Here is a 23,886-nt window from a genome sequence, read left to right as displayed (position 1 = left end):
GGTGGCATGGGTGTCCCAGAGGGTGGCAGTGGTGAAACAGAGGGTGCTGTGAACCTGTGATGATAAACCAGACGTTGAAACAACATAGTCGCGGCCGTTGCGAGCCGAAAAGTAAGTTCGCAATTGCGAACTTGTCCCAAAATCGGCGCGAACGCGCGCCAACACAAAAAACGGGAAAATCCGCAAATCCGCTAGAGTTCGCGGATCTTCGCGGATTGCGAATCCGTAAATCCGCAAGTTCGCGTACGCGAGATCCGCTAGATCCGCCCATGCTTACTCCTGACCCCCTAGGATTGATGAGGGGGATATTAAAGTCCCCCGCGATTTTTCGCGGTAGAGGCGCTTCCCGGTACGCGAACCGGGCAGCTAACCGGCAGCGTAACGGGAGTCCGCCATCTTGTGTTTTTGGAGCGTCCGGTTCGCGTACCGGGTAGCGTCCCGGTAAGCGTAACAAGGGGAAAACCAAGAGAAACAGTAAAAAAAAAAGTAAGGGAATAGATTTCCAGCAAACTTGGCAAAATTGTAGGGACTGTTTGTTTGATGTGCCTTTGCAAGGCCTCAAGATATGTGCACATGTGGATTTTGTCTAATTAAGGTTAAAAAAAATATATATATCTGTAAGCGTGCTCCGGCACGCTTACGTTACGGGTTTTGTTTGCGCTGCAGAGCCGATACGTCACGGTTATGCGACGCGTCATGAGGCGTCTCACGTGGCTACGTGATACGTCACGTAATAAAGAATATATTTTACAGCTATAGATATTAGCTTTTAAAAAACCAATGAAATTCACTGAAAAAACCATAGGTTATAGACCATATATAGTTAGGAATTTGCATTTACAAAACCTTGAAAATTCACTGAAAAAACCATAGGTTAGAGACCATATATAGTTAGCTGGACATTTTATTGACATAAAACCAATGAAATTCCATATATAGTTAGTTGCACTAACTATATATCGCGCACCCGCAATCCACTGCTGATGATGTCACATATTACATCATTCATGACATGGTCAGTGACATCACTGATGACATCACTGATGACATCTCAAATGACATCACTGATGACATCACTGATGGCATCTCAAATGACATCACTGATGACATCATGACACACCAATACCAGTTACTACATACGCACTCACTGATTCCTACGTCTACACACACATTCACTCATTCACCCATACAATCACTCATACATACAGTCACTCATTATTACAACACTATCATATGCACTCATACACCTATGCAGACACTCACACGCTGCCACTCATCCATGGAGTTACTCACACACCTAGTCAGTCCTGTAAAGAATCAATCACACTTCCATTTCCTCATCTATACAGTTAAACACAGAACACCATACTTCAGTGACATCACTGATGACATCACTGATGACATCTCAAATGACATCACTGATGACATCTCAAATGACATCACTGATGACATCATGACACACCAATACCAGTTACTACATACGCACTCACTGATTCCTACGTCTACACACACATTCACTCATTCACCCATACAATCACTCATACATACAGTTACTCATTATTACAACACTATCATATGCACTCATACACCTAGTCAGTCCTGTGAAGAATCAATCACACTTCGATTTCCTCATCTATACAGTTAAACACAGAACACCATACTTTTCACACATATACTAACACATACTTACTCTCTTATACAATCACTGATACAAGTAGACATTGATATGCACAGTCACACACCTCCCAGCCAGCCACACACACACTCAGTCTTCCATACATCCACTCATTCTTCAATATGTAAAACATATTTAAACTTTACAAAAACACACAGACACTAGATGATGTCATCAGTGATGTCATTTGAGATGTCATCAGTGATGTCATCAGTGATGTCATTTGAGATGTCATCAGTGATGTCATCAGTGATGTCACTGACCATGTCATGAATGATGTAATATGTGACATCATCAGCAGTGGATTGCGGGTGCGCGATATATAGTTAGTGCAACTAACTATTTATGGAATTTCATTGGTTTTATGTCAATAAAATGTCCAGCTAACTATATATGGTCTCTAACCTATGGTTTTTTCAGTGAATTTTCAAGGTTTTGTAAATGCAAATTCCTAACTATATATGGTCTATAACCTATGGTTTTTTCAGTGAATATATATATATATATATATATAAATATATATATATGTATATATATATATATATATATATATATATATATATATATATATATTACCTACTGGCGAGAGCCAGTAGGTATATATAGTTAGGACCTAGCTACCATAGGAAATCCGCAACATTCTATTGGGAATAACTTTGGCGCCGGTTGAGGAATTTGCGTGTAATTTTCCAAATTTTAGGCCAGCTCTGCTCCGCTTCTTCCCTGCAAGATTCGGGGGATTCGTCATGTGGGGGCCAAGAAAAAAGGGGGGTCCCAAAACGTGTTTTCCCCATGTTAATTTCCATAGGACAAATAGACAAGGCTACAGCCCGAACCGCTGAATGGAATTACACCAAACTTTGCAAAATTGTAGGGACTGGTACGCAGAAGTGCCTTTTCTATATTTGGTGAAAATTGCTCCAGTGGTTTTTATGAAAATAACTTCAAAAACACATATATATCTGGGCGGAGCCTAACCACACATCTCATCGTGAGATCTGATTGGCTTGTCAGCACTTCATCCAAGAGGTGTTGGCAGCCATCTTGCGACCAATATACATGATAGCACCTCATTAAAAAGCATTGTAGTTATTAGTTACATTATAAATCATTTGTTGATGGTACCATACTCATTTTAGGAATTGTGATGTGATCTGAGGTGATTTTACCATGTGAAAAAGCCTTCTGCTGGGATATCATGAATCATGTTTGAAAGAAAATTATTATCTCATGCTTTTCCCACAGTGGTTTGGAAGGGGATCTATAAGCTAAACTGAAAGCTTATTTTCTGTAAATTCACATTATCTTTCTCAGTCATGTGAGAATGAAGTCTGACATTCTCAGTAAAACATGTAGATACAACAAGGACAGAGACTGTCAGTTGATTCCTTAGTGTTCTACTGCAGCCTCCTAGAGTGTTCTAAAGAACAACTAGAGCGCTAACAGTCCTACTTATTACAAAGGTATGGCACACCAGAAGCCATCTTGATTGGAATGAAGTGGTAAGTCTGAAAACATTTAATTAAAAAAGGAACAAAATGATGTGGTTCAATTTGCCATAGAAAGTATGATTAGTGCTTCAGAAAGAAAAATTAGGGCACATTTTGAGTGACTTCTCAAATCCTCTTCTATTTCATTAAAAAAATTCTGACATGCAGACTGAAACATGCACTTTGAACACCAGCAGCAGACTTTCCTGGTGAGCAGTAGCTTTACTACAGTGATCTAATGAGCAACTAGAGTGCTAACATTCAGAATTTATGGCAGATGTGTGACACATCTGAATGCCTTCTTGATGGAACCAAAGTAAACACGCAATGAAAATGCGTTAGATCTCGCCCTCCTTTAAGTTAAAGCCATTCTGTTTGTAATGAGGTGGCTTTTTAGCTTTGCTTTTATTAGTGTTTTTAAAACTTTCATGTAAATAACATGCATATGTATGCATATATGTATATGCATGCATGCATTTATATTTGTATTTATATAGATATGCAGATTATATATGTTTATATATGTATGTATATATATATATATATATAAACATACATATATATAAATGCATATGCATATATTATGCATATATATATGTGTATATGTGTGTGTGTAGAGAGAGGTAGAGAGTTAGAGGTGTAGAGGTAGAGAGGTAGAGGTAGAGAGGTAGAGAGGTAGAGACTAGTAGAGAGAGAAGTAGAGAGAGGTGGAGAGGTAGAGAGTAGAGAGTGAGTAATAGAGAGTAGAGAGTGAGTAGTAGAGAGTAGTAGAGAGCAGTAGAGAGAGTAGCAGAGAGTGAGTAGTGGAGAGTAGTAGAGTGAATAGTAGAGTGAGTAGTAGAGAGTAGTAGAGAGTGAGTAGTAGAGAGTGATTAGTAGAGAGTAGTAGAGAGTAAGTAGTAGAGTGAGTAGTAGAGAGCAGTAGAGTGTGAGTAGTAGAGAGTAGTAAAGAGTGAGTAGTAGAGAGTGAGTAGTAGAGAGTGAGTAGTGGAGAGTAGTAGAGAGTGAGTAGCAGAGCAAGAGAATAGTAGAGAGTAGCAGAGAGTGAGTAGCAGAGTGAGTAGTAAAGAGTAGTAGAGAGAGAGTAGTAGAGAGTGAGTAATAGAGAGTAGTAGAGAGTGAGTAGTAGATAGTGAGTAGTAGAGAGAGAGTAGTAGAGAGTGAGTAGTAGAGAGTAGTAGAGAGTGAGACGTAGAGAGTGAGTAGTAGAGAGTAGTAGAGAGTGAGTAGTAAAGAGTGAGTAGTAGAGAGAGAGTAGTAGAGAGTGAGTAGTAGAGAGTAGTAGAGAGTGAATAGTAGAGAGTAGTAGATAGTGAGTAGTAGGGAGTGAGTAGTAGAGAGAGAGTAGTAGAAAGTAGTAGAGTAGTAGAGAATGAGTAGTAGAGAGTGAATATTAGAGAGTAGTGGAGTAGTAGAGAGTAAGTAGTAGAGAGTAGTGGAGAATGTTCCAAAGTTTGGCACAGCACCACTTGCACAATAAATCCAATCAAATCATATCACTTAGAGTCCTTATTGAAGCGCTGAATCTTGGTGTATATTCAAAGGCTTTTATTTTCCTTAAGTTTATGTACCACAGCCAGCCGACGCGTTTCGTTCTGTACAACAGAACTTCTTCAGGGCGTTCTTATTTCCTTCAAGTTATGTCGGTATCCTGTTGCCATATAACTAAATATTTCTTCCAAATGTTAGACGAGACGTAAGTACATTCTTATTCAAAGTGACTAGGTATCAATTTTACCCACACAATTCGGGCAGACTTGAGTAATTTATAGCATCCTCAAAGTCAGTCTTTCAAAAATTCCAAAGTATAGGACATGATAATGCAAATCCAAATGTTTCTCAAGAAGAGTCATTTTCAATCGTTCGGAATATCGGCGTTTGGGCAGATATGACCCAGGGACCCCCAGTATGCAAGGGGAATTAGTCCCCCCTCTGCAAACATGCACGGGGGCTGCGTTGCAGAGAGGTGTAAAAAAGGATGTGGCCTCATTACACCTCTCTGCAATGCAGCCCCCTGGCGCATACTGGAGGCTCCTGGTGGGCTAGTTGGCCCCCAGGGACCCCCAGTATGCAAGGGGAATTAGTTCCCCCTCTGCAAACGCGCCAGGGGCCTGCGTTGCAGAGAGGTGTAAAAAGGGGCATAGCCTCATTACACCTCTGCAATGCAGCCCCCTGGCGCATACTGGAGGTTCCAGGTGGGCTAGTTGGCCCCCAGGGACCCCCAGTATGCAAGGGGAATTAGTTCCCCCTCTTCAAACATGCACGGGGGCTGCGTTGCAGAGAGGTGTAAAAAAGGGTGTGGCCTCATTACACCTCTCTGCAATGAAGCCCCCTGGCGCATACTGGAGGCTCCTGGTGGGCTAGTTGGCCCCCAGGGACCCCCAGTATGCAAGGGGAATTAGTTCCCCCTCTGCAAACGCACCAGGGGGCTGCGTTGCAGAGAGGTGTAACAAGGGGCATAGCCTCATTACACCTCTGCAATGCAGCCCCCTGGCGCATACTGGAGGTTCCAGGTGGGCTAGTTGGCCCCCAGGGGCCCCCAGTATGCAAGGGGAGCTAGTTCCCCCTCTTCAAACATCCACGGAGGCTGCGTTGCAGAGAGGTGTAAAAAGGGGCGTGGCTTCATTACACCTCTCTGCAATGCAGTCCCCTGGCGCATACTGGAGATTCCTGGTGGGCTTTCAGGTCTTATATAGTTAGGAATTAGCATTAAAAAAAACTTTGAAATTCACTGAAGAAAACATAGGTTTCAGGCCTTATATAGTTAGGAATTAGCATTTAAAAACCTTGCAAATTCACTCAAAAAACCATAGTTTCAGGTCTTATATAGTTAGGAATTAGCATTTAAAAAACCTTTGAAATTCACTGAAAAAACCATAGGTTTCAGGCCTTATATAGTCAGGAATTAGCATTTAAAAAACCTTTAAAATTCACTGAAAAAACTATAAGTTTTAGGGGTGTTAAAGTTAGCTGGACATTTCACTCATACAAAACCATTGAAATTGTTCCTATATAGTTAGTTGTACTAACTATATTTCGCGCACCCGCAATCCACTGCTGATGATGTCACATATTACATAATTCATGACATAGTCAGTGACATCACTGATGACATCTCAAATGACATCACTGATGACATCACTGATGACATCATCCACGTGACAATCACATACACCTTTTCATACACTAGTAAAATCTTTCATCACTCTTTGTGAAATACAGAGTATCATATTTGAATCCATTGTTACATCAATACAAGTATCTAAAAACCCACTCAGTGATTCATAGATGTATACACACATCTAATCACTTACCTGTAGATTCACTCATACATGCTGTCAATGAACAATAGAACACTATCAAAAACACTTATACACCTAAATCGACATTACACACCAGCACACATCCTATTCACATATGAAGTCATCCTACTCACTTATGCAAACAATGGATCATACTTACATATTTACTTAGCTACACACTTATAAAAACACAACTTCATCTATTCATTTAGATAGTAAGTCATACTTAGTGAATTATAAAATCATTATTACAAGTATAACGTTATCCATACAGTCACTCACACAATCATTGAGTCTTATGCATACTTATTTATATACAACAACTGACACATACACTGCCTTTTATTTTTCTAGTTTGTTGGACATGTACCATTGAGAAATATATTTGCTCATCACCACACCCATAAAGATATTCACTCACCCAAACAACTGTTAGAACATGTAGTTTTAACTTCATATATCTAGTGAATCAACTATTCACACATCTTTGGGCAGTCACACCGAACCACACACACATTCACTCTCCCATACAAATACTCAGTTAACTAATCAATAACTAATATAGACTTTCACATAGCTAGTAACCAACTGGAGAACCAGTTTACACAACAACTGACAAAGTGATACAGATATTCAAACAGTTTAGTCACTATCCACTATATTTAGTGAGACACTATAAATTGGTCAAGTAAAGAGCCATTTACACTGCTACTAAATCCTCCATCCAAATATTTATTTTTATATATCCACTCATTCTTCAATGCAAATTGCTATATATATAATGCATATTTAAATAACGAAGCAAACCACATTCACTGGATGATGATGTCATCAGTGATGTCATTTGAGATGTCATCAGTGATGTCACTGACCATGTCATGAATGATGTAATATGTGACATCATCAGCAGTGGATTGTGGGTGCGCGAAATATAGTTAGTACAACTAACTATATAGGAGCAATTTCAATGGTTTTGTATGAGTGAAATGTCCAGCTAACTATAACACCCCTAAAACTTATAGTTTTTTGAGTGCATTTTAAAGGTTTTTTAAATGCTAATTCCTAACTATATAAGGCCTGAAACCTATGTTTTTTTTTCAGTGAATATATATATATACATATATATATATATATATATATTTTTTTTTTTCACTGACAAAAACATAGGTGTGTTATAGTTAGCTGGACATTTCACTTATACAAACCATTGAAATTCCTCCATTTTAGTTAGTTGCACTAACTGTAACTCTCGCGCCCACAATCCACTGGTGATGATGTCACATATTACATCATTCATGACATGGTCAGTGACATCACTGATGACATCTCAAATGACATCACTGATGACGTCACTGATGATATCATCCAGTGAATGTGGATAGGTTTGCTATTTAAATATGTATTATATATAGACCAATCTGCATTAAAGAATCAGTGGATATATAAATACCTGGTTAAAGCATTTAGTAGCAGTGTGATTGTTTACTTGAGTAATTTATAGTGTCAGACTAAATATAATGGATAGTGACTAAACTTTGTGAATATTTGTATTACTTAGTCAGTTGTTGTGTAAACTGCTGCACCAGTTGGTTACTAGCTACGTGAAAGTCTATATTAGTTATTGTTATTGATTAGTTAACGGTTTATTTCAAATGTTGAGTAAATGTGTGTGTGGTTTGGTGGGGGATCTATGACTGCCCAAAGATATGTGAATAGTTAAATCAGTACTCAGAATTGATGTTATTTCATTGGTGAAAGTGTGGCAAATATCACTAAAACATTATATTTCCATAGGGCACGTCTGTGTAGGAATATGACACAGTAAATAAACATTTTGAACATGAGCAGATCCTCTGACTAACCAGGAGATTGTATCACCTAAATACAAAGCAAGACGAGGCAGGTTACCACATACTAATAGTACAAAGTGAATCACTGAATCTATATACAAAGCTCAGGCAACATTGAATCAAGATGACTAAGCAATAGAGACCAACACTGTACAGAACATTCAACATTTACTCTTTGAGCCTGGTGTAGTGTGATCATTTACTGATGGAGACACAGAGTACTATGTGTTATAATAGTTGTTTGGGTGAGTGAATATCTTTATGGGTGTGGTGATGAGAAAAAACATTTCTCAATGGTACATGTCCAACAAAGTAGAAAAAATAAAAGACCGAATGTGACAGTTGTATATAAATAAGTGTACATAAAACTCATTAATTGCATGAGTGACTGTATAGATAACTGTATACTTGTAATAGTGATTTCATAACACACTAAGTATGAGTTACTATCTATATGAATAAATGAAAGGCTATTTGTATAAGTGGGTAGCTGAGTAAATGTAAATAGGATACATTGTTTGCAAAAGTGTGTCGGATGACTGCATAACTGAATAGTATGTGTGCTTATGTGTAATGTCAATATAAGTGTATAAGTATATTTGATTGTGTTCTATTGATCATTGACAACATGTATGAGTGAATTTATAGATAATTGATTAGATGTGTGTGTAGAACTAGGAATCCCTGAGTGGGTTTTTAGATACTTGTATTGCAGTGTCAATGGATTAAAATATGGTACTCTGTATTTTACAGTGACTGATGTAAGATTATAGTAGTGTATGATGAGGTGTATCTGACTGTCACGTGGATGATGTAATCTGTGATGTCATCAGTGATGTCATTTAAGATGTCATCAGTGATGTCATCAGTGATGTCACTGACCATATCATGAATGATGTAATATGTGAAATCATCACCAATGGATTGCGGGCGCGAGAGTTACAGTTAGTACAACTAACTATAACGGAGGAATTTCAATGGTTTTGTATGAGTGAAATGTCCAGCTCACTATAACACCCCTAAAACCTATGGTTTTTTCAGTGAATTTCTAAGGTTTTTTAAATGCTCATTCCTAACTATAACCTGCTTGAAACCTATGGTTTACTCAGTGAATTTCTAAGATTTTTTAAATGATAATTCCAAAGTATAACCTGCCTGAAACCCAAGTTTTTTTTCAGTGATTTCGAAAGATTTTTTCAATAACAATTTTTGAATGTATTAATTGTTATATTTATTTCTTTGATACTGATTTACAATTTTTTTTAAAATATATTTATTTTTAGATATCTTATTTTTAGATTACATTACACATTTTTAATATATTTTTTTTAAATGTAATATATATATATATATTTTTTTTAAAATATTTTTTATAATGTTTTCTGTCTTCTTTTTTTTCCATTTTTTTTAGGAGTTGCGCACCCAAAATGCACCTTTCTCAACTACTGCGTGGAATGTAGCCGTCATATTAGAATTCCTCTGTAGGTTCCGCATAGGGTGTGCGATGGGTGCGTATTATCATGCGCGATTGCTATGCGACCCTTATGTAACTTCAAGCGCATACGCAACATATACATATCACGCCACACTGCACACGTTTCCGCATAACGTCATCTATGTGCTCAACGCGGTGGGTGCACGACTTTCGCGAACTTTTTCGATATAAAAATATATATATATATGTATTTAATATAAATATTAAGGGGAAAAAATCATATTTTTTTAGTTTTAATAAACTTATATTACTTTTAAATGCAATTTGGAGAAGTCGCGCTAGATTTGTACGGCGTGTACGCACCCAACGCGGATCTCATGTGACCAAAAAAAGTGATTTCATTGGTTTATAACACTTACTGTTCTAACTATTGAAGAACCTCACCGATTTCAATTACTCTTCCTAGACCTACCTTAGGAGAAGACCTGTTCTGAAAAGAACGTCACTTTTTGTTCATTGGACACCTGAACTTCTTTTTTGGAGTCAAAAATGACTATACCACTGCAAGAAACATCTGATTCTGATGATTTTTTTACTGAACAATTTCTACCAGAACCTTACCCTCCCAAAAGATACACATCCATTGTATGGAAATGTTTTACTTTTCCTGAGGGGCAAAAGAAATGTAATGCCACCAAAGTAACATGCAAGATTTGCCAGGCAGTACTGTCCAGAGGAGATCCAAACAAGAAATACTCCTGTGGCACTGCTAGTATGAGCAAGCACCTCCAATCCATGCATCCTGTGAACTATGCTTACAAAGAATGTAGAAGACTGCACCAAAATGCACCTCCATCACCGGCAATACCAAGTACCTCTGCGGCATCACCTTCAACATCACCACCAGACATACGTCCCCAATTCGTGAAAGTTAGAATGCACTGCATGAAGTGCAATCACTTAATTTGTTATGGGGAGCAATCAGTAGACCTAGTTTGCAGAGCATTTGATAACCATCGATGCTAGTTTTTTTTTTATTCCTTCCACATGGTTTTGTCCGTCCTGTTGACTTTTTTTTCTTTTTAAAAAAAACAAAATAAAAGAAAAAAGTTCAAAAAATCAAAACAAAATATAAAAGTACAAAAAACAAAAAAAAAGTTCTTTTCAGAACTAACTACTCTGGTTAAAGAAATAGCTACATTGATATGCTTGTGTGTGAAAGTTTACATTAATGTATACATACTGCATAATTGACTAAAGAATGCATTTGTGGTGTATGGTGAATGTTTAACTGCAGAACGATAAGGAAGTGCTGTTATATGACACTGTACGTTCTTTAGCTACAGCGTACTGAGCTAGTTCCAAAGCACAGAGATGCAACATATGTACATAAATATGTTGGAAGTCTGTCCTTCCCTCTGCACTGCTGCTTAAACTGCAGGCATATGGTGATACAGTCCCCCTTGCACCATGGTGCAAGAATATCTGTGTCATGAGGAGTTTGTTTTTGTGCTGGAAGACGCACCTTTTTGTATTTGTATGGGAGAGTGAATGTGTGTGTGGTTCAGTGGGGGATCTGTGACTGCCCAAAGATATATGAATAGTTAATTCAGTACGTATATGAGGTTAAGACTACATGTTATAACACTTGTTTGGGTAAGTGACTTTCTTTATGGGTGTGGTGACGAGCAAATATATCTCTCAATGGTACATGTCCAACAAAGTACAAAAATAAAAGGCAGTGTATGTGACATTTGTTGGATATAAAGAAGTATACATATGATTCTGATCGCATGAGTAACTGTATGGACAACTGTATACTTGTAATAGTGATTTTATAACACTAACTATGAGTTACTATCTATATGAATAAATGAAGTGCTGTTTGTATAAGTGTTGGGGGTAGTGTTTTAGGGTTTAGGGTAGTGTAGTGGTGTTTGTGTAGTGTATGGGTTGTGCTGGGGTAGATTTATGGTTTAAGGTAGTGCATTGGTGTTTGTGTAGAGTAGGGGGTTGTGTTGGTGGTAGATTTAGGGTTTAGGGTAGTGCAGTGGTGTTTGTGTAGTGTAGGGGGTCGTGCTGCGGTTAGTGTTTTATGGTTTAGGATAGTGCAGTGGTGTTCGTCTACTGTAGGGGGTAGTGTTTTAGGGTTTAGGGTAGTGCAGTGGTGTTTATGTAATGTAGGTGTTCATGCTGGGGGTAGTGTTTTAGGGTTTAGGGTAGTGTAGTGGTGTTTAGGAAGTGTAGGGGTTGTGCTGGGGGTATGTATTAACATAACACTATGACCACCCTAAGCACAATAATCAGTAGTAACCACCAAGACATTCCAGGTGAAGTTATCAGAAGAATGCTAGGAAAACGTTTATCAATATTAAATGCTTCTAATCAAGTACAATTCAAATCATAACATGAAGTGTGCCACAAACTGTATTACCACAGCAGTAAGTCTCCCCAACTTACTCCAATACCTCAATCTCCTTCTGCACCCCCAAAAGAAACCTCCACTCCGCTGACCAGGCCTGTATTCACAGAACCCGACAGGAGGCACACCCTTCTCCTACATCATGGCCAAGACCTGGAATGAACTCCCCCTCAGCATCAGATGAAGCCCCACACTGAAAGCATTCAGGAAGAGCCATAAGACCTGGCTTTTCGAATGACTAAAGCTGCACAAATCCCCCCACACACTCCCCCAGCGCCTGGAACCCTCACAGGGGAGTAATGTGCTCTATACATCCCTGATTGATTGATTGATACGCCACCACAGTGTGTGTTTGAGTCTTATTAACAGTCCCTGCCATTGGTTTTGCTGTCTGAAACTCTTAAGGGTGGTGAAATGAGCAATGCTACTTTTTTTTTTTTTTTTTTTAGAAGACCTTTATTTGCATCATTAGGATAAACATGTACGGGCCTACAACCATTCCGGCCGGCCACAAATCAAAAACAATCAAGAAGCAAAAGAGGCAACACGAGGCCAGGTGGCAGGCAAGCAAACATAATCGAACAATGCTCGAAATGGGAGAAGCAGCAATGACGGCCCAACATCAGGATCAATGAGGTCTATTTTATAATGAGGGGACAAGGCTCATGGCTGACTCACAAAGACGGAAAAACCCAGAAACAGGATTATACCCATGCCAGAACGAGAAGAGGAGGGGGGGGTGGGGGGGAGGAGGATGTAAGGGCATGATACGACCATAGCACAAACAGACGCAAAATGTAGTGGAGAAGCATACAAGTGCTACCAAGATCTAATGACCCCCACCCAATAACACGCTAACGGAGGCAAGGGGAACGGAAAAATGTACGAATCAAGCCCACGTCTCACAATACGAGCCTGGGAAAAAGGGGGAAGGGGGGGGGAAGGAGGGGGAGGGAAGAAGGGAAGGGGGGAAAAAATAGGAAGGAAACTAGGGGGAGGAAACCAAAAAAAGGACAAAAAAAAGGGGAGGGAAAGGAAGGGAGAAGAACAAAATAAAGAAAATAAAAGTGAAACACAATCGTGCGAGACGGGCGCCACCCCGGGCCAAGCGACCCGTGGCTAACAGTACAGAAGAAAGTGGTAGCTGGCGAAAAGAAGGGTATGGCAATCGCAACGAAGCATCGAAACCGAGAAAAGCGGCAAAGCAATAGACCCAACCCACCCAAGCCCGAGAAGCGAGGACAGAACGGCACCGCTATAAAGGGATAGAAAAGGGCCATAGAACCAAAAGAAAACATCTGAAAGACCCCACCCACCCGTCCCACCCGCACCCCTGCAGAAGGCTACGGCCTACCCTCCAGACAGCGTGCCTGTCGCCCTAATCCGAAACCTGAAATATAGTGAAAGAAAAGTAAAGGAAGAAGACAAAAAGAGAAGGGGATAAAATACAAAACAAAAAATAAAGTGTGAGGGAGGAGCCAGAGGATATGAACAAACACATTCGGCCACGACCCTCCCCGGCCAACAAATGAATAAATGTCAAATCAGTACTACACCTTCACGTACAGCAAGAACCACAGGGAGAGGGAGGAGGGAGAGATCGTAACATTTCCCCGTGTCGGGAATACAGACATCAAAGCAACGGGCCGGTGGACCAGCAAACTATCATGTCGTGCAACTCACCCCCAACCCTTCCTGATCACGAAACCAACCCAATCAAGGATAATGTGGAGCAGACCACCCAGCAAAAAATAATCATAACGTAGTCCAGAGTCACGATAATGATATAAATCAGGTAGAGTGTTCGTACGGAGGGAATACAAAAAGTCAATTAAGCAAATCAATTGTAGCAATAACGACAAGGCAAGCAAAGGCAAGCCGTAGTCCAGGTGCGCAGTTCGACAGTACAAAGGTATCCCTCCAGAACAAAAGTTCGAATCCAACAAAGCGGGAGCAAACAGCGGCCCACCATGAGTCCCGGGCACCCGAGAAGAAGCAGATCTCCGCGGCCTGTGGAAGTCCTCGGAATCCAGGCGACGAGAAAGCAGACGGTCAAAAGTCACCGGCCCATCCAGCGGCCGAAGAACAACAACAGCAACTCCTGGCGCAGCCGAAGGGGGCGAAGCAATGGCGGCATCAGGACGATAGGGGTGCATGAAAGAGCGGCGGCCCAAAATGGCGGCGAGCCGCACGGGGTCAGCAGAGGCACCGGGGGCCAAGACAGCATACAATGACATCAAGGCGTCCAGGACATCTCCGGGCGTGGGCGCTCGAGTACACACCCAGGCCTCTGCACAATCCGGACGGCAAGGAGCATCGGTGCAGAGCGGAGTGTCCCCCAGGTTGTCGGCAGCCATCTTGTGAGTTTCGCCGCCCCACACTCCACTGTGGGCCCCCAAACAGTTCCCAAATGCAGGACTTTACAGACCCCCGGAGGCTCCCAACAACGGCCTCACCGGCACAGGATGGGAGAGCGTCCGATGGGGGGGGGGATCTTCTCCGAACAGCGGCAGGCCCCACAGGCGAGAGCCAGGCGTGGGGTCCAGGACCGCCGGACAGGACAAAGGCGAAGGGACCCCTTCACACGGTCAGCCCCCAACACAGCTCGTCCCCCTCCAGCCACACGGCCCAGTCATCGGGCCGGTTCAGGATCTCCGGGGCACACGCACAACGGTTCCCACCAATGGCTCACTGTCGCGGCCGGGGCCGGCAAACTCTTCTCCGCCGGTCGGGTCCCGCAGGAATCACGCCTCCGCCGGTCGGGTCCCACAGGCGAGGTCCCGGTCTCGAGCGCCCGGAGGCCCCAATCTCACCGAGAGCACAGCTGCGGATCTACAGCACCCAGGGACCTCCGGATCAGACGGTGAGTAAGAGTGGGTGTTCAAAGTTCGAATTCTGTATGGAAGTAGCGTCGCAGTGCAGGATATATGACAGGATAGTCGAAGTTAGCCGGAGGGTCGACGGAGCCGAGCTAAAAGGCGGCCATTACGTCCGCGAGCTAGGCTCCTCCCCTCAGTGCTACCTTTTTTAATATACACAGAATGTCTGAAATTGGCTTGGTTTGGCTTCACCTCTGAGAGCTACTTTCAGGGTTTAAAAGTAAAAAAAAAGGGAAGTTACTAGAATAATAAGTGGAAAAAAAGGGGGAATGAATGGTAATACTCGTATTAGAAAAAAGTAACCTATAGAAATGCTTTAATAAGAAAAACAAGTTTAAATAAAGCATTTTAGAAATTATACGAAAGTCAAAAAGTATGGAAAGAGGCACGTTTACATAAACACGTGACGTATTAAAACAGTGGAAATGAGAACACCTGTCAACTGAAAAACGTGAGTTAAAAGTGGGAGGAACAATAAATGATCCCATAGAGTGTTAAGTAACCAAAAAGTATATAAACCACACCCGTAGGATGATAAGTTTAGTTTCAGAGAATCAATATGGATGAAGAATCTACGAGCAAGGTAATGATTTGTGGCATGCGAAAGCAACTTGAGAATATCTTTCATTTCCCTCAGAGGGACATATTGTTAATGTATATTTAAAAATACATAAAACATTATGTCCCTTCCAGAGGAGTTGGATGAATTTCGATGGAGGAAGGAAAGAATTTCGAACAGAGGTAAATTATCTGAATAGGTATCTGTTTGATATTTTTGAAAAAGAAAGCAGAAATATTTAAATAATTATCGAATGTTGTATGAGTAAATTTAAATGGAATATAATAACAAGTTGACGAAAGAACCATTACTTGCAAAGTAATGCTTAGGAGCGATGCCATCATCTTGAGTTTATCTTTCATTTCCACAGAAATGTATATTTTATTTTACATTCAACTTTATGATCCTTCAAGTGGAGTTGGATGACTTTCAACAGAGGATTTCAAAGAATAATAAATAAAAAATGTTTGTATGGAGTATTTCTTAATGATTGAAAAATGTAGTATAAATAAACTATCAACGAAAAAAGGAAATACTTCGGAATAAAGGAGAATACTCTTTATCTTCTAGAGTGAAAATGGGTTAAAAGTATTTATATTGAGTAGTGCTTTTACCATTTTCACTCGTTAAGAACAGGAGGATTATCATTGTAAGCACTTTTTTTGAAAAAAATAATATAATTGTCTTCAAATATTATTAATGCTTTCAATTTTTAAATATGATTGAAAAAGGTAATATTAACATGAAGTGTACATAAAAAAAGAAAGATGAAGTAGTGAGGGAGTGTTTGTTGTAGCACTTCTATTCTACTTTATCTGAAAGAATAAAAAGTCCAAACATTTAAATAAAGATGATGGGGCAACACGTATATAATGTAAACATAAGGAATGTGGTCCAATGCGTGATACCAATGAATGAAAAAAAGATTTTATCTTTCACCCATGTAATGACTATAAAAGACTCAATAAAAATATTTTGAAAACTTGTGCATTTTTCTTTCAGGGATGGTTTGAAGAAATATACATTTAATGAAAGGACAAAGTACTCCATGATAAAGGAGAAAAGTCAGCACAATTATGATAGAATAGAAAATAGAATCATTTTTTAAAATACTTTTAAAGTCAACAAACTCGTAAGCAGAGTACACAGTTTAAGTTAAAAACACCCTACCACAACTAGTTTTTGAAACGCATTGTAAAATAAAGAGCGTCACAAAATGGGCTATGTATATGGTGAGGGTATCGTAACGTCACTTAGAAAAAACAAGCCAATCAACATTAGGATCAGGAAGGTAGAGTTAAACACACAACAGCCAATCAAATGTTTTTGAAAATCTGCCTCAAGGAAAGTGATTGGTTGGTAATACGTCTTCTTACAATGCTTCCCAACGAATGAAAAAGAGGTGTAGAAAGTGTCTGTTTTTAACATACAAGCAAATCAGATGACCTTGCAAGTACACACAGTGGGAGGCAATTATTGAAGATGACTTGCTTTCGCAAGACCCCGAAAGGCTTCTTGTATAATAAGTACGCACTTATCTGCCAGACCCCATTTAATGAATAATCAGGCTCTCAAGCCTAAACATGTCGGAAATCATCTTTCGTCACTTTCTCTTCTTCCAGGTTCGTACCTATTAAAATGGAAGACGAGATTGTCCACATTACAAAACTTTGTGGCATATTTATAAAGACGCAGTTAAAATTGTCGTCACTTTAACACCTGCAAACTACAACAAAAACGCCAAAAATGGACTAAAAAATCCTTTGTTATATTACCGGAAGATTTTCTCAACATTGCTGTCTCCTATACAAGAGTGAGAGCCACCCCCCGGGGTTATACAATAAATGGTTGGGAGGGACTCCAAGGACCCCCCTCCAAAATTAGAAGTGTGTGGGCCTCAACGACCCCCCTCAAGCCCCGGGAACCATCACCCCCCCGGGGATTTGTGTATTGTGGGTGGCAGGCTGTGTGGCCCTCCGCCTGGAGCCCTTGAGGGCCCTGGGGACCAACACGCCCACAGCCGGCTCCTGCAGTGTCCCGGGGTGCCTACCCCCGGGAAACTGCTGTTTGCTATGAGAAGGCAGGAGTCTTGCAGCTCCTACCCTCCCATAGCAAACTTACTTTGGATTTTAAAAAACACAGCATGGAAATCTGTTCTTACTTTCAAATTCCAAACCAGATGGCTTTTCCACATGCAAGTTAGCATCTCCCCATGTGAAAAAGAAATGCGGCCTCCCGAAGGACGCGGGGAGCCGATGGGACCGTGGGGGCATTGTGGCTCCCCACACGGTCCCCAACATTTTTTATAAGACCCGGGGGATAGGATCCCCGGGGATATTAGAAATTACTGATAGGGGCTATTTTTTTTAAAGTAAAATTCAAAGTAATGCACCCTGCGCAGCGCTCAGTGCGGCCTCCTGGTGTGCACGCGCTGGATGCACGACTCATAATCTGTAGGGTGCGCAACTCCAGTGTCTTTGGTGCACAACTTCTACGCATTTGGGAGCCGGCATTGTGGAAAAGCTTTAGAAAGAGAGAACAGATTTCCTTGCTATGAGAGGGCGGGATGGACACCCCGGGACACTGCAGGAGCCGGCCCCCCCACAATACATAAAGCACCGGGGAGTAGTGGTCTCTGTTGCTTTGGAGACCTTGCAGCCCCCCTAACCATTTTTTTTGTAGCCCCGTGAGGTAACAGGTACCTCGAGTGCTCCAGCAGGGGGGCCACGCAGTCCCCCTCCCACAATACATAAAGCCCTGGGGTTGGTGGTCCGGGTTTGGGGACCTTGGACCCCTCCTCCCACTATTTTTTTTTTAGCCCCGGAGGGTGACGATTTAATAATTTTACCCCAGTATTTAGCCTCCCGGGGGGCTAATTATAAAAAAAACCTCAGTTTTATTGTATTTATTTTACGGCAGAGTCTGCACACCCTACATGCACCTGTCGGGTCTTTTTAAAAAATAATTGTGGACCCTGGGAGTCCTTCTGGGACCCCCTAAGCAGGTCTAGAGGGTAAAATTATTTCTACCCTGCCCCTTTTCTACGTTTCGCACACATATTCCACTGACTTCCTCAGCTTTGCTTCTACCGAGGCACAAAATGGCTGCCAACAGTTCCTGGGTTTGAATGTTGACAACCACTTGACAGCCAATTAGCATTCAGCGCGTGGTCGGAAGGGTGCGCTTATGGTACGATGACTATGTTGCGGATTTCCTATGGATAATAGGTCCTAACTATAACTACCTACTGGCGACCGTCAGTAGGTAATATATATATTTTATATATATATATATACAAACGATTTACTACAAATAAAGAAGTTTAATTGCCTTACAGAAAAAGAAAATTTAAAATGACTTTATAGTACGGTATGCTAATAGGGTACACACTTACGTTAACAATAACCCTAGAAATTCCTGGCAAAAAAAAAGGTTAGAGTGATATAATAGTTACGTGTTAAAATAGGGTAAAAACAAATGTTTAAAAAACAAAAAGGATGCGACATTCACCAGAATAATTTACAGAGCTAACTATAACTTAAAGTGCTAACTAAACCTGTACTTGATTTGAGGCGGTGGTTTCCGGTACTCGGTGCCAGCACTTAGTTGTCAACACCAGTACTTACCACAGTCTGCCACATGGAGGCACTGTCTGTCACATATAGAGATTAGCAAAACAGTTGTTTATTAACTCAACATATATTAAAAATGACTTATTCCTGCCACCCAAGGTATTCTTATAGATGTGAGGCCCTCAAACAGTCTGAACAGTCACACTTGTAGGAGCGTGATGGTTAGTAGTTATGTTGATAGTGTCATTGACAGTACTGCCCCGGGGCAATGGGTGGTACAAGCTGCAGTGGCCTCCCCTAAGAGGGCCCTGGCACATATTTTTTTGTGTGCAAATTAAGCAATGCCTCAGCCATGCACTGCTTATGTCTTCATATTTTACATTACTTATGACATTCAAAATGACATCATTGAGATTGCAAGAATATGATCTGCTAAAGAGAATACATAACGTTCTCTAGAAAAATGCTTTATAAAGTGGTATAGTGTCCATTGACATATATTTTTCAAGGATTCAACAAGAATACATTTTGGATTACAGATTCCAGATGTCGTTTATCTGTTGCTGTTAGTAATTTACAAAAGAAGTCTGCCATTAAGCTGGAGACATGAAGAGTGAAACCCACGACTTGACCATATGCAAGGCTGTCATGGATGACATTTGCAAAAAAAGTTTAACACTCTTACTTCAATTAAAACAGTCTACTTTAAGATACCTTTAATAGGATTTATTGAAAATGATATGCAGATATAGATTTAAATATATATACCCATTTATCAGACTCTTGTTATTTGGTCACCTCCTTAGCATCTGCTGTACACATTTTGAAATAAACTTTACATTATCACATTATAAAAAAATATATATGCTCACCTTTTTGTTCTCGCTGAATTAGACATTCCCCTAAAAACAACACAGAAAGATATGTTATTGTTGAGAAACATATTCAAGATAGAACTTTAGCATTTTACACACAGTAGCTCAGCAGTATTTTCCAAAATACGTTCTACACATCATGACATTCCTGGACTCATGTGATTATGAAATTAACCATTTGTCTCTGTACAAACACAAACCCATTCCTGTTGTGGCAGCAGTTTTACATTCTAGATACCAGGAAATCAGTGTATATATTTATAAAAAATATAAGGGCAGATGTATGACCATTTAATTTTGCATGTCTCGAATTGCGATTTTTTTGTGACTCGTAATTAGGTATTCACAAAATGCGATGTACTAATTTGTCTCATCAATATTCATGAGGTAGGTCGCAATTTGCAACCCTTTGGGAATGGCCTGTTATCGTAGGGCTGGTGTCCTCCTGGAAACAGCAGACCACCATGTCTGTGATTGCTTTTTAAATAAAGCAATTGTTTTTAGCCCCGTCGTCGCGTCGCTAACTCCACCGCGGTGTGAGGGGAGGGCGGGGTTGAGCGTGGTGCTACTGTACTCATGACGGCACCCGGCCATCAAAAATCACAGTGGGCGTGTGCTCATGATGGCCGGGAGCCGTCAGAAATCCGCCCACTGATTAATTCTCCTGCACAGTCATAGGTTACCGACTCGCAAAAGAGGTTCGGTACATGCTAAAATTCTGAGAATCGGGCTGTTTTCGACCACTAAAAATGGTTGTACATCTGGCTCAATGTCTGCGCTACAAACCATTTCCTTTTGCCACTCCAATTTGCTAATTTTAACAACTCACAATTTGTGAGACACAAAAGGAAATGTGCTTATGTGTCTAAGACACATTTTGGGATTCCCAATGGGGGTCGCAAATGAACTGACTCATCAAAAATCATGAGGCAGGTTGCAATTTCTGACCCATAGGAAATGGGCAATAGCACAGTGATGGTGGCCTGCCGTAGATAGCAGACCCCCATGTCTGTGTGTGTGTTTTTTTTTTGTTTTTTTAAATGAAGCAACTTTTTTAAAAAATTCAGTCTGTTTTCCCTAAAGGAAAATGGGATTAGTTTCAAAATCAAAAATGAAACATTTCAGATTTATTTTTAAAGAGTAAGCAGTGGTCCATCGGACCACTACCTGCCCTTAAAAAATGTTTTCGCTCAAATTTACAAAAGGGAAGGGATCCCCTGGGGACCCTGTCCCATTTGCGACTGGCTTACTGCCTACATGAAGTAGGTGGTAAACTGCAATTGTTTTTCGACCGCATTGCGGGTTGCTAAACAATTGTACATCCCCTTGTGACTCACTTTTAGATAATCCTCCAGTACTACCCCGGTCGCCTCTGTGCGACCGAGGGAGTACGATGCAGCTTTTCACTGCCTTTTTGTGCCGGTCTGTCCGGCACAAAAAGGCAGTCGGAAGCTGTCTCTGGGGGCCCCCAGCAGGGTCCCCATGCGTGTGAGGCCACCAGATGGCGGCCTGGGGGCACCTTCCTCCGTTGATCCCTGCACCCGTTGGCAGGCACCTTCAGGTGCCAGCCACAGGGTGCAGGGATGAACTGCACCCCTGCTTTCTACATTGCAATCATGCTTTCCGGTCGGAAAGCATGCTTGCATTGTTAGGTATATGAATGCGACCGGACCCTGTTCGGTCGCATCGTACTTGCAGGGCTGTAACAGACGATAGCAGATCGGTCGGTTACAGCTCCTGCCCGATGTTGGACAAACTTAGGTCCATCCGACATCGAAATAGGCCCATGAGTGTAGTTGTAGGGCTTGACCTTTTTGGCTAAAGTCTCCTAAACTTTTTTTTCCCCCTAGACCATTTTCCCGACATATAGTTGCCAATTTAGAACCTTTGGGTACTTTGCCACTGTTGATCAGTGTCAAAGTACAAGTGTTCCCTATGTAAAGTGTAATGGCAATTGTTTGGCCATGATTGGTATGTTTGCCTTACTAGTAAAGTGTCCTAGTGATGTGCACTGTGTGTGCCAGGGCTAGTAATGCAAAGGCGCGTGGAGAAGGGAACTCAGGCCTGAAGTGGAGGGCCTGCGCACAGAGTGCTAAGTTAGCATGTTGTCCTAACAAGTGCAACCACTTGTCAGGCCTGACATTCTCTTTTGCATACACATTGGGCACCCTTGTGGTAGTTACTGGATAATCCCTGGGCAGGGTGAAGTGTAGGTAAAAGGCAGGACATATACTAAGGTGTGTTATGCCCTGACAGTGAAAAACACTCCATTTAGTTTTTCACTGCTGAAAGGCCATCCTGCCCATAGGACAGAATGGGGGAGGCTGCATGTAATTTTTGTTAGCCTAGTTTCCTGTAAGTTTATAATGGAGAGGTGAATGTTAGTATGTAAGTCCTCACAGTGTCATAACACATCTTTCTGTGAAGGTGGTTTTGTCACTGTGTTTTCAGAAACAACTCTTTTAGAAAGTGGCTGAGTTTTGTGCTTTAGGCATTTCTGTGTGTCTCTGCTGAAATGCGGATTGTCTATCTGGATCTGAAAGGTGAGAGTAGCTGGGAGAGGTCTTGACCCAGGGAGGGGTTGAGATGGCACCAGGCTGTCCTGCATCTGGAGAGTAGGGGAGGAGAAGCCCGGGAGATGAAAAGGCCTGGGCTGGTGCTATAAATCAATTGACCCATATCCTGCTGAGTGATTAAGGATCCAGACCCCAGTATCAAAGGGAGAGAGGTGCCACTGGGAGGGAGACACCCAGAACTGATTTAGGGAGGGATCAGGGACCCCTGAGCACAAACGAACTTCAAAGACATTAAGGGGCATAACTATGAGAGCTGAAACCCCTGAACGTTGGAATGAAACAGAAATGGATTGAGACTGAAAAGGCTTGGACCCATTCTGTGGTCAAGAGGAACCTCTGCTAAAGAAGGAGCAACTGAAGAGACTGCTGTGGAAAGAACAATCCTTGCTTCATGATCTGGGTCTAGTCTGCAGTTTGCTGTTCTAGCCAAGGGCTGTTGGGACTGTGCTTGGAAGCACTGGGTCCCCCTGCTTGAAGAAGACTGTGCTTTTTGCTGTGTCTTGTAACCCCAAGGGCCCGAGGCGAGCTGGCTCCCTGTTTGGAAATACAGGATCATTAAAGGATCCGAGGAAGTCCCAAGCAACACGGTGTGTGCATGCTTTTGAAGCTTGAGAACCTCAGAAGTTGTGCCTTGTGATCGTGGGCACGCAGAAGTAAGCTGAGTCTCGGATGCGCTGGGTGCATGTCGTGGTGCAGGCCAAGGCATTGGTGAGGAGCGCCTGGTCGTTGTTTGCACCAAAAGAAGAAGTGAGTCTCGGACACGCAGAGTGCGTGTCGTGGTGCAGCCAGGGCATTGGTGAGGAGCGCCTAGTCATCATGTGCACCAGGAGAGGAGGTCAGACTCGGACACGCACAGTGCATGTCGTGGTGCAGCCAAGGCATTGGTGAAGAGCCCCTGGACATCGTGTGCACCGAAAGAAGAAGTGAGTCTCGAACGCACGGAGTGCGTTTCGTGGTGCAGCCAGGGCATTGGTGAAGAGCGCCTGGACATTGTGTGCCCCGGGAGAAGAGGAAAGACTCCAACATGCAGGGTGCATGTTGAGGTGCAAGCAGAGAAGCTGGTGAAGAGCGCTGGGTCATCATGAGCACCAGAGAAGAGGCCAGTCTCGAGTGCACAGTGTGCATGTCGAGGTGCAACCTGAGGCGCTGGTGAGGAGTGCCTGGAGGAGCTGAACCTCTGGCCCAAGCTCTCCGCACCCCGTGACGGAGTTCTGGATCAAGGCCCAAGTCACTGAAGTTGGAGAGGAGAGT

General features: G+C 41.7%; 1 protein-coding gene across 1 annotated transcript in view; it reads right to left on the bottom strand.

Annotated features, from left to right (window-relative positions):
* Nucleotides 1-23,886, bottom strand: part of CPZ (carboxypeptidase Z) — a 353,734-nt gene that overhangs the window by 203,393 nt on the left and 126,455 nt on the right. Inside the window, exon 2 of the mRNA XM_078678537.1 lies at nt 20,057-20,086. Coding sequence (XP_078534663.1) covers nt 20,057-20,086 — 30 coding nt within the window. The remainder of the gene's footprint in view (nt 1-20,056; nt 20,087-23,886) is intronic.

Source organism: Lissotriton helveticus, chromosome 2_2 (genome assembly GCF_964261635.1).
Source record: "Lissotriton helveticus chromosome 2_2, aLisHel1.1, whole genome shotgun sequence".
Classification (NCBI taxonomy): Eukaryota; Metazoa; Chordata; class Amphibia; order Caudata; family Salamandridae; genus Lissotriton; species Lissotriton helveticus.
Note: the sequence above shows the minus strand (reverse complement) of the source record. Positions and strands in the feature narration are given on the sequence as shown.